Source organism: Bombus affinis, chromosome 10, assembly GCF_024516045.1.
Source record: "Bombus affinis isolate iyBomAffi1 chromosome 10, iyBomAffi1.2, whole genome shotgun sequence".
NCBI classification, from domain to species: Eukaryota; Metazoa; Arthropoda; class Insecta; order Hymenoptera; family Apidae; genus Bombus; species Bombus affinis.
The window spans coordinates 4821239-4832874 of NC_066353.1; the positions used below are offsets into that span (position 1 = coordinate 4821239).

The following is an 11636-nucleotide window of genomic DNA, read 5'->3' on the forward strand; positions in this document are numbered from 1 at the left end:
ATCTCTTAGAAACGATTTCACGGTGCTTTCGTCTCCTCCACGACTCGAGCTTCATCAGCGATATCGTACACTTGTCTTTTTTTTTATTTACTCACTACTGATTACGGAGCTGAACGGCATGAATCTGGGCTTCGCAGGTACTTTCGGCACGTCCTTTCGACCTCTCGGTGATTTCTCCTCGTTGAGAAGACCTTTCACCTACGATCAATTGTTTTATTTCAATGGTTATTATAAGTTTCATTTTAACTACATGCTTTATAATCTAACATAACCAACCTGTTCGTCGATTGCGTTAAACTGCCATTTCCACGTATGATTGTACAAGAAAGGTCGATGATCGAATCTATTGTCGTCGGGACTGTAAGTCTCGGCGTGACAAGATGGTGTCAAGATAGTCATTTTATGACGATTTATAGCATAACATCTATAAAAGTGTTTCACTTTATCTGCCACCTATAAGCGAATTCAAATTTAAAAATATCTGTAGCAACAATGGCTGCTGCTAATTATAACTATATTTACTTCTTTTGAGGTACATTTATCCCACATGTGGACGAGTCTGCAGAACATTGTGAAGGGACCTGCACAATCCTGTTTTCTTAAACGTCCAAAAATACCAAGCTCCTTGTACGTCATACCCATATCGATCTCATCAAGCTGCGCAAGCTGTCCTCCTTGAAGAGGTTCCAATTCTGCGGTAGCAGGAGCGTCTAAGATTTTATCTAAAGCAGTTATTCCATGTTTTCTCCTGAAGTAAACATAATGGTTGATCTTATATGTGTCAAAATAACTATCTTAGAAGGATACCAGTTTTAATATTGACCTAAAGTAAGAAAGAAATGACTTTAAGTCGTTTTTTGCAATTCCACCGATAGGATTGATATCGGCACTGCTGCAATCATATTTGGTAAAATACCCACGAAGCGCTTCATCAACGTTACTGCTCCCTAATACCAGAAGACCACCCGGTCGTCCTCTGACCCAAAGCATCAATTGGGCAAACAAATAAGCTATCACCATTCTCAAGCGTGCCTTAAAAATTTCAAATAATTAAAAACTTATTTGTTTCTCACAAGGATGATAAATATAATAGCAGATAAATATAATATAATAGATAAATATAATCAACCTGGATATTCTGCAGAGCTAAATTTTCTCTAGGAGACCCTCCTTGCACCTTAAACCTCGGTGTCAGCTTAGTGACTTGTTGGAAAATCGTTAGAATGGCAGACACAGCAACATCGATTACTATACTGTGATGATAAGAGCCAATCTGATTAGCGAGTTCAGCTGCTCGCGCCTTTGTTTCGGCTGATGAATTTTCAGTACCCATATAGCATGTGACAAGAAGGGTGTTGCACAGCTGTTTTGGATCAGTCGGTACATATTCACAGTCTCCGACTATTTTCCTGATGTCTGACAATACCTGTGCATCTAATTAGAGACATTCATTAAGTACATCCTCTAATAATAATACGAAAATAACACGTACCTCCTTTGTTAACCGAATCCACGATCATATCACACATGGAATAAACCATGCACGCTGATGACGCAGAATCGACACCACCACTCAAGGGTAAGAAAAATCCACCTTGGCAAGAGCGCCTTTTACAAAAAGGCGATAGTAAATAAATAATAAATAAATATTTAATTATGAATAAAGTAACGAACCTTAGATAGTCCCAGAGCCAGCATGCAGGGGCCAACGAAATTTCTTCATCTGGTATATGATAAACAAGTTTTCCTGTTGCGTTTTCATCTTCATAAGGACCTAAGTCCACATCGATCGGTCGATCTGGAGGAATTGAAATCAAAATATCGGAAGTTAGAGCAAAATCCACCTTTATGCGTGGATAGCTTGGTTGTCTGGCAGCTAAATGAGACCTTGACCTAATGTTATTTCTATAGCTCCTATGGAAGAAGAAAACAATTAACTCAAAACGGAAGTTGAACTTTAATGAATATTACAAACCTTATATCCTCGAGATCAAAAGTTGCCACAATGACTTCCACTTCATCCAATGCAAACTGCTTACCACGGTTCAAGATCTGACCATTCAAAGTAATAGAGGATCCACCACTGAAGTATAATCTAGAACCATCACATCCTCTCAAGTTACTGAACATGTAACATCCACCTGATTTGAATGTAGCCGACTTAACTAAGTCTACGGTGACGTAAGCTTTCCGTAGTTCGAAATATGATCCACTACCTAAGAGAAAAAATTTAAATCATATATATAAGCTACAAAGTAAAAAATAAATACACAGTAGTATGCAAAAGCTTTTGACCGCATAAATTTTCTACTTTATGTTCTAAAAGCGATTTTAGATTTAATATTTTACTCTGTTAAAAAAACAGTGCAATGAATAAACACTGTTATAACATAGGTATACATGTATACGTTTTGTATGTACTATACATTTTTAAATGTGATACATGTGTTTACCAATGTAAATACATGTATATATAAGTGCTTGTACATTGTTTTGTCAATTACCATTTGCGATAATTTCAACACCATCCAAACACATTGGAATATGATTGCTCATCGGGCTCCAGAGTTCTTCGCAAATTTCGAAACCTACGCACGTGTCCCTGGTTGAAATAACAGCATCGCCAAACGGCACCACTGTCTGGTTAGTGATCTGAGATATCATTCTAGGCAGAAAGTAGTCCTCCACCGTGCGTTCCTGCATAAGCAATTAGCACTTGTAGACAGACGCTCGGTATCAAGCCTAAGACTAGAAGGTCAAGAACTATTCTGATTTCTTATGCATCGTGCGTGCAATCTGAAAGAATGACCTTGGTCCACGGCGAGAACCACCTGGATTCTCTATAATTGCCGTCCTCGCACAATTGCATCTTGGGTCTGATAAGCAAAATTCGTCGATTCAGAAATGCCACTCTGCAGTTGTACGTCACATTCTTGTGCATGACCGGCATACCAACATCTACCAGCATGTCCTCGGCCGCCGGTGATTTAAGAATCGTCGCGAGTACTTCCCAGCTGTGAAGCAATGTATCTGACTCGTAGAAATGATCCTCGCAACTGTAACCACTATTCGACAGAATTAATAGTATGTATCTTCTTTATGATTTAAAAAAATAAAGATTATTTAGTATCTCATAATTAGACCGCGGATGTTTATGCAAACGAATTTTATGAATTTTATGAATACAAAGAGACAATATCTAGATAAAAATTTGTCCCACTCTCTAGATATAACAAATACGTTATTTTAGATATTTTAGATATTTTTGTGTATCATATGCATTCCGTGCATTCTTGAGCTTTTAAATTTCCCATAAATGCACAAAAACCACATCTAGTTATAATATTGTATTATTCTTTTGTTTTTTAAAAAGAAAATTTTACGAAATTTCTAGCTCCGGTCCGCTTCTATAAGTAGCGCCAGCATCTTTAGCCTCTTGAATAGATTGCAAGATTCTCCTGGAATTCCCATCGAAATCCAATGCCCACTGATTCAGCGAACAAACTGCTACCGTCACTGTACGACCCATCTTTAAAAAATTCTTCTTTTCTTCCAAAATTTCAAACAAAGCGATGGTTATAACAGGGACTATCTATAAAAAATAAAACTGGATGTTATTAACCGTAGAACATTACCCTCGTTATATAAAAATTGTAAAGTACATATTTGATTGGAGGAGAATAATTGCTGACAAATAGAAAGTTAATTCATTTCGACCTATCAATTGAAAGCTCATTGATTGGCGGAAAGAACGTTTGCCGAGGAAATAGCAGCACATCCATTCTCTACTCCGACAAACGTTGATTGATCAATAATTTTCAGAAGCACGCAGGGAGAGGGATGTAAATTGCTTGGCTGTTTCGTATGACTAAGCGCAAGAATGCCTGAGAAAACTCCGAAAACGAATTCCTTGAAATTAATGCAGCTTTCCTGACAAGTTGCCTTGTCACGATTAATCTTTGATAAAATGGATTCAGATATTCGGTTGTAAGGACTTTTTGGACAAATTTAAGAAATCTTGAAATATCTCTGAATAATAAGTAACCCATGATGTATTATTGTATATTTTCTACAAGTTTATCAATATCATATAAAAGAGCATACAAAAAGATGGAGAATAATTCAATATCATTAAAATTCAAAGAATAGAATAAAGAATCGTATTTTTCATGAATCTGTTCTTACACGAGTCTTCTTGCAAAAAGAGAGCAACTTCTTGCAACTACTACTTAAGGAAATACAAAAGCTAAATAAAATATTAGATTATCTTTACAAATAATAAGTTCGATCGTGAGAGAGAAGCAGAAATGCGTTGAAAAAGATCGATAAACAGACATTCTGTCTACCAGACTTGGTTCGATACGAATGTTCCATCGGAGCAGAGCGACGAACCTCGAGGAACGAGAAAGGGCTTCGAACAATCTACTGGCTCCGCCCCCGTTTCCCTGTTGTCAGGCAATGGACGGGCCAGCTTTTACCGAGTTCCTCTTCCCTGGAGGGCAAAGTTCCTGATCACAGTTCACGCGGTAGATTCGTCCAGACAATATGTTGTGTAGTCGAAACGTTATCTAAAGTTGATACTGTTCTCGATAGGCTTCTTCTAGGAATGCATTTAAAGAACGATTTAAAGAACGATTTAAGGAATGGTCGAAAGCTTCATCTGACGGATGACTAAGTTCCACATAAAAGAACAAGGAATAAGAGAATTAAAAAACTAAAAAAAAAAATAAAAAAATGAGTATGATCGGAAAATGCCTGTTGGACGGAAGAATTCTGTGGATCGTTGACTGTGTCTCGAGACAAGATAAATTTAAAAGTCTTGAGAGAAGGAAGGCAGCGATGTTGAACAATAAAGAGGTCGATAGACCAGAGGAAGATGACAAGGCCTGTGGAAGATAACGAAAAATGAAAGATCTTTTAACCGATAGCAAGGTGAAGGAGCTTCAGGCCATGCTTTTTCCGGTTCATCCAATCCCTGGTAAATTTAAGCAATAGCAGCGCGTCTAGTTTGAGCAAATAGAATAGAAATGTTTATTTGTTGTCGGTACAGGCAGTACGCTGGCGAACTTGAACAAACTACAAGAGTTGCATTTGCTGCAACTAGGACGATGCGATGCACCACGAAGGGAAACAGAGTTATCATTGTTCTCCATGCCTTTTGGAACCAGAGATGTTCAATCGCAAGAAATTCTTCGGAGCATATTGGATACTCATTGCATGATAGACGGAATCACCCAGGAGACTGCTAGATGGCCCACAGAGTGCCAAGTATACAATATAATATGAAACAAATATACAGGGTATCTCTACGAAGTTTATTTTGATTTTATTTCATTTTAATAAATCAATCTTTGTATCAGTTCACCACACATATTAATTCTTGTTTGATATATCTTTTTTAAAGTCATACGCACATAAAAATCAACTAGCATGAAATGGAAGATGTTATATTAGAGGCCAAAGTATTCTCTTTGTATTTCTTATTTTTATTATAACATTTTAGTGAAGCTTTAAATACCCCGTGATTATTTAATCTTTTTTCCTTGATTATAGGTATATAATGTATTGTAAAAATCTAAAATATCCTATATATATAAAATATAGGAAAGAAAAAGAAAATTCGAACAAAATAATCAAGCAATTAATACTTCAGGTACTTCCGGAAAGAGTTAGGCATATAGAATACTCTCCAGCCGTTCCAGAACCGTTCTACTTGCCAAGCGGGAAGGAACCAAGGCCAAAACCATTGGGCGATGAATTTGGAACTGTGATATTTCGATATCATCCAACCAATGTCACCAGTTACGTGAGTCTATAATAATTCGTGCGATAATAATTATTGTAACAATTACAATTTAAAAGAAGAATCAATTATTCGTTCAATGACCAACAGTTTAGTAGATCTTGTGTGGGTGGAAGCACGGTCGCACCGTTTCCAACGGAATTTTCAGCCGATTCAAATGGAAACGAATCGAAGAACGTCGAGACTAATAGCAATATGTTCTTATTGACCAAAGTGTCTGACCTAATGGAAACTGACACCGATTTACATTTTGAATCTCGTTTCGAATCTGGCAACCTTTGCAAAGTTGTGAAGATCACTGACACGTATTATCAATTGTATCTTAGAAAAGATCTTTATACTCAAAGACATACCCAATGGTACTACTTCAGGATATCAAATACGAGGAGCAGAACCAATTACAGGTAAACATTCAATTTTGAAACTTAATTAATTTTCTTTATACAAATCCATGCTTTTACAAAAATAGAGAAAAATTTGTTTCACTCGCTAAATTTTATGAGTATTTTATTTTAAATATTTTGCATATTATGTCCATTATGTATATTTTGATGCATAAATGCATAAATATCCACAGTATATTTATTACAAATATTCATTTAAAACAATTTCAGATTGTCCATTGTGAACCTTTGCAAAGAGGAAAGTCTATACAATGAAGGTCTTCGGCCACTCTTGTACTCAACTAAAGACGCAAAGAAGCGTGCCGTTGGTTGGAGAAGATGCGGAGAGAATATCGCTTATTACAAGAATGATTCATCGTACGCTATCATAATTTCAATATCCTCAAATGTTCTCGTAATTTTTATTAGATGTATCTTTCTTTCCAGAAGCAACGAAGAGAAAGAAAAGCACACACTGACATTCAACGTCTCCTTTCCTCATGACAGGGACACTGTTTATTTGGCACATTGTTATCCATACACCTATACTGACCTACAGGTAATACAAATACAAGTTTCATTCTTTGCTATATCTTTTTATAAATAGTCTGTTTGTACGTACAACCAAAATGATTAATACTCGTTGACGATTGTTGTTAGAGACACAGTGAATATAAATAATTTGAATCAGACATGCAACAGACGATACGATTAGCAGGATCTTAATAGACCGACATAGGAAGAAAGAAAAAAATGTTGCAATTTTTAGGAATATCTTGCCAAACTAGTAGCAGATCCTATAAAATCTAGATATACGAAATTACGACTATTGTGTCGTACACTTGCCGGAAATGGAGTCTATTACTTGACTATTACTGCGCCTACTTACGACGATGTGGTACGAAGAAAAAGAGGCATAGTTATCACGGCACGAGTTCACCCTGGAGAAACTCCATCTAGTTGGACGATGAAAGGAATTATTGATTTTTTAACCGGAGAATCGAATCAAGCCAGAGTATATGCTCAACATAATCTTGATCTTAATTTAGTTTTTTCTTTTTCTTCCTTTCTTTTTTTTTATTTTAAGATGTAACAAGACTTTAACAACGCAGGTACTACGAGAAAGATTCGTATTCAAGCTGATTCCTATGCTAAATCCGGATGGCGTTATTGTTGGCAACAATCGTTGCTCGTTATCGGGGAAAGATTTGAATAGACAATATAGAACTGTAATGAGAGAAAGTTACCCTTCAGTCTGGCATACAAAGTTAATGATTCGACGATTACTGGAAGAATGCGGAGTGGCCATTTATTGTGATTTACACGCTCACTCCAGAAAACATAATATATTTGTTTATGGCTGCGAGAGTAAAAGAACCGCTTCACAGGCGAAACTCTCCGAACAAGTGTTTCCTCTGATGTTACACAAGAACGCAGCTGACAAAGTAGTCGATCCGATACAGATCATATGCTTTTTTCTCCTCTGTTTAAATAAAGTCAAATGTATTAAGAAGCACTCGATTTTTAGTTCTCTTTTGAAAACTGCAAATTTCACGTGGAGAAAGGTAAAGAAGGTACGGGAAGGGTCGTAGTATGGTCTATGGGAGTGCAGAATAGTTACACCATGGAAGCGTCAATGGGAGGGACGAAAATAGGCTCTAGATCAGGCACGCATTTTTCTACTCAAGATTACGAGCAAATTGGAAAAGTATTCTGTGAAACTCTGTTGGATTTCTTTGATCCAGATCCTATCAAGGTAAACATAATAATCGTTCAACTCATCATAACAACAGAAAATCTTCTTAACGTTGCTTCTTATTTTGTATATATTTTTCATTGGATTTAAATGATGGTAAATTACGCACTGGAAGGAGAAGCTACGGAACAAAATAATTACTAGGTTAATGAAGGGTGGCTCCAATGCCGAAGAACCGACGAATATCGATTTAACCGACTACTCCAGGTACTTTTCAACATTAATCGTAGCGTTCTTTTTATTCGAACCATCTTCGATTTAATTATTCCTATATCTTAATCAGCGACGAAGGCGACACGTCTGATAGTTCAATCTCAGAGGAACAGGTAATACAATTTCCAGAAGGTACATGGACCTATACTTTGAAGGAACCACTTGTTTCTCCGCAATATTTGTGCGCACCACCACCTACACCAACATTTATTCCTCCTCGAAGTTTAGAACTAGCAAAAAGAAAAAGCAAAAAGGGAATCACCGTTAACAGAAGCTGCATTCGACGCAAACGAATGCTGGTAAAATTTGAAATATCTTTAATACTTTCTTTCTATAATTAAAACACATTCATTTGAAATGAGTACTTACTAATTAGACGGGTTGACGTTTAGACTAGAAGAGCAGTAATGGATTTACCAACTCTGGACCCGGGCAGCGATTTGTGTGACTATATTGATTCAGCAGATGAAGGACTGACGAGGCCAGAACGTAAAACCACACCATTGAAATATTATTAAATGTAAATTGAAAAAAATAAGAGAAATTATGTTTAGGTTTCTTGGCAAGAATTCGTGAAAATTGCAAAGAAGAAACTAATCAATTCGTGGATAAAGAAACAAAGGAAATCCCCAGTGATGGATTAATCTTGCCGGAAATAGCGAGACCTCGTAGTATATCTTTAGCTGAGAATATCAATGTCGATAAGGAAGAACCGAAGGCGAACAGACGATCCCATTGTCTTCGCTTGGTTAGGTAAAGGGATATTAAAATAAGATGTTCTGACCAAAGTAGATTTAAAAAATGGAAGCTTCTTTGTTTAAATTTTAATTTATGTAGGACATTAAGACATCATTCGCCTGTTCCGTTAAGAAGTCAAGATATACAAATTAAGCTCAGTTCACTGCGGCAACAAATATGGATGGGAGTTCCACTGAACGTCGCAGAAAATATCGATAAAAGAGTCAACCATCCTATTCCAAGGGGACCATTAAGCTGGGGAATATCCAATATGGCGTTAACCAAAAATAAAATGAATAATAAAGTATTACTGAGGTGCGTAAAGCTCTGTTACATTATCGATGAATGTTCCAAGTTATTTTTATTTCAGAGGCACCAAAAAATTGCAATTTGTCGAATATATTGATACGGAAGACAATATGAAAGAAATACAAAATAAATATAAACGTGAAGATACGATGCGTTCAAAAGACAGTAGTTTGAGAGTGGAATCGCAGCGGCAAAATGCTGAGCAGAAGCCAAGAAAAAAGAAGTCTCCTCTGAAGTGGCAGAAGATAGTTAATCTAGATTCTAGAGTAGAAGAAATGTGCCACCGCAAAACATCCTTTTTAACAATTAAAGCAGACTCTTTAAAACTGGTCACGCTTGAAGTACCTTCAAAGATTCAAACGCGACAGCACAAAATCGAATCTCGAAGGAAGCACCGGAAAAGTTGCGCCACCTGCACTGTTTCTAACGGTGGAAAAATATCGAGCGTTACGAAATCTCAATTGCATTTGCAATCGCATTCACGATCCCACATACAATTGCAACCCCTAATCGTTCCTTTGTGCGACAGTTTTTCGTCGGAAAACGACTCCATCGATTCTCGTACTCAAAGAGCCTCAAAGAAGAAATATAAGAAGAAGAAACAACTGAAAAAAATGAAGTCGACTCCTGCAACGGGAAAGAAAAAGCGTGTCACTAGCGCGAACGTATTACGCAATCCCTGAAAGATTTCGTACATAAACAAGAATATTCCGTTGAATAGCATTTTTTCAGTCCCTCCAATGCAGGCTCTTTTTCATGTTTTTAAATATACTCCTGTTAAAGATTCATCACACCCATTAATGAAAATAATTTTGTGCGAGTGATTTTTATATTGTACTTTTTAACGTGATTGTACGATAATTCGTCGTTCAATTAAGGCTTACGACATTGTTACGTAACAAATTTTGCCAAGACTTAAAGTGTGAGATAATCAACCAACGTACTTACGATTTTTCGTGGATCCAAATAGGAAAAAAGTGACGATTGTTTAAGACTGTATTTAAATACGATATTAGTCGCACATTATTTAAATGGCATGCGCGGGATTGCTGTTTCTTCCACGTGTTTTTTTACCAGAAATTGAAAAATTTTCGATTTAACAAAAACATAACCTCACAAAATATTATCGACATTCATAACGTAATATTTATTTCCATTGGAACAATTCATCGCTTTTAAAGTTATACCGCTTGTAGGAAATATATCTTACTATCGGATTTCATTCAATGGAAAACTTCATAAATATATCAGTTTTTGAAAGTCTTTTTGCGTAACGCTTTTTGATACGTTATGCTTTTATTGATAACTTCGTTTTTAACACAGATTAAACACAGAAGAACGTGATGCTGCTCAAGAAACACTGTACAATTCTTTTTTCGTTAATACTCATGCGGTTTTTAAAAAAATGTAATCACTTATTAAACTATATCGTCAAAACAGTTGGTGTTTTTAACGAGGTGCTGCCATCTGATGGAGGTACGTGCAGCATGCAATTGTAGATAACAACTATTCATACGAATCTGTGTATATGTATCAGCAGGTATAAATAAACTTCCTGGCTCATACATAATATCTCAAGGTATATATGCTACATATATAACAAGATACATACATAATACAAAATAGAATTTAAAAAATACGTTAATTTTAATTATTAAATTAATACTGTGAATTATTGGCACAACAGCAAATATTCCATCTTATATACATACCATATATATCTCCACTTTTATTATATTTTGTATAAACAACATAAATAAAAATGTTTAATACGAAAAGATCTACTTTTATATCTACCTTCCTTTCAAATTTATTTAGACAAAACACCAATATAAAAATATCAATTCCCTTAAGTATAACGTCATTTTTATCAGTATTATATTTTACCAATGCTTCACCATTTTTTGTAATAATTATATGTTCTATATAAAGAATATCAAAGGCTATATATTGAAAAAGAAAAAAATATTATTATTCCATAATACAACAATATCAACATTTTTCAATCTCTTAAAATTAGTCGAATAAATTGTAATAAACAATGAAACATCAATAATTAATGCAATTATTTTTCCTCATGGAATAATTAATTTGTAATAAAATGCACTTGCGTAATTTCAATCTAACAGAATATATTTTCGCGTATTATTGAGCCAGAAAGCCGGGTCATCGAGCATTGACCTGGATATCCGGCTATTGTAAGCATAAATACTTACGTTTTTCCCAATGCCACGTAGCACGGTGACAAATTTTCCTAAAATCGTAGATAAAAGTACACAAAATTTTAAACAAGATTTTTTGTTAAGTCCAATTTCTAATATACAATCCTTTTAAAACTATGTGAATTAAAAATTAAGGACCATACAAAGTAAACTTTTTTAACCAATCAATTCGCTACTATGCGTCATCTACAAAAATATCAATCATCCTGTTC

At 35.5% G+C, this 11636-nt stretch overlaps 2 protein-coding genes across 5 annotated transcripts in view; one reads left to right on the top strand and one right to left on the bottom strand.

Moving 5' to 3' along the window:
• The window catches only part of LOC126921510 (glutamine-dependent NAD(+) synthetase), a 10920-nt gene extending 624 nt beyond the window's left edge, over nt 1-10296 (bottom strand). Inside the window, exons 1-12 of one of the 3 annotated variants that reach the window (XM_050733177.1) lie at nt 10151-10296; nt 3384-3592; nt 2810-3065; nt 2505-2697; nt 1976-2216; nt 1675-1914; nt 1493-1608; nt 1130-1434; nt 824-1032; nt 523-748; nt 277-453; nt 96-198 (exon numbers count right to left, since the gene is read on the bottom strand). In XM_050733177.1, the coding sequence (XP_050589134.1) occupies nt 96-198; nt 277-453; nt 523-748; nt 824-1032; nt 1130-1434; nt 1493-1608; nt 1675-1914; nt 1976-2216; nt 2505-2697; nt 2810-3065; nt 3384-3529 (2212 nt within the window). In that variant the 5' untranslated portion in view covers nt 3530-3592; nt 10151-10296. Of the gene's footprint in view, nt 1-95; nt 199-276; nt 454-522; nt 749-823; nt 1033-1129; nt 1435-1492; nt 1609-1674; nt 1915-1975; nt 2217-2504; nt 2698-2809; nt 3066-3383; nt 3593-8524; nt 8667-10146 lie in introns of those variants that run through there. The other 2 variants (XM_050733179.1, XM_050733178.1) reach the window with 2 other exon arrangements.
• LOC126921503 (cytosolic carboxypeptidase 2) lies at nt 4367-10980 on the top strand. 2 transcript variants are annotated; one of them, XM_050733161.1, is made up of 15 exons: nt 4367-4978; nt 5051-5268; nt 5654-5806; nt 5894-6207; nt 6418-6564; nt 6634-6745; nt 6956-7201; nt 7299-7631; nt 7715-7942; nt 8058-8149; nt 8226-8454; nt 8548-8644; nt 8710-8908; nt 8993-9208; nt 9264-10980. In XM_050733161.1, the coding sequence occupies exons 1-15, from the start codon at nt 4906-4908 to the stop codon at nt 9883-9885; spliced, it is 3279 nt and encodes a 1092-aa protein (XP_050589118.1). In that variant the 5' UTR covers nt 4367-4905; the 3' UTR covers nt 9886-10980. The 2 variants fall into 2 exon arrangements, with proteins under 2 accessions (XP_050589118.1, XP_050589117.1); XM_050733160.1 differs by having other exon boundaries at nt 6418-6745.
• Nucleotides 10981-11636: the final 656 nt, after the last annotated feature.

What these genes read in the sequence shown, in the direction of transcription:
- LOC126921503 (XM_050733160.1), top strand. Translation starts at nt 4,906, where the DNA reads ATGAAAGATCTTTTAACCGATAGCAAGGTGAAGGAGCTTCAGGCCATG. An exon ending in ACAAGAACGCAGCTGACAAA is followed by an intron (nt 7,632 to 7,714) that starts GTAGTCGATCCG and finishes CTCGATTTTTAG; the next exon opens with TTCTCTTTTGAAAACTGCAA. An exon ending in AGGACTGACGAGGCCAGAAC is followed by an intron (nt 8,645 to 8,709) that starts GTAAAACCACAC and finishes AATTATGTTTAG; the next exon opens with GTTTCTTGGCAAGAATTCGT.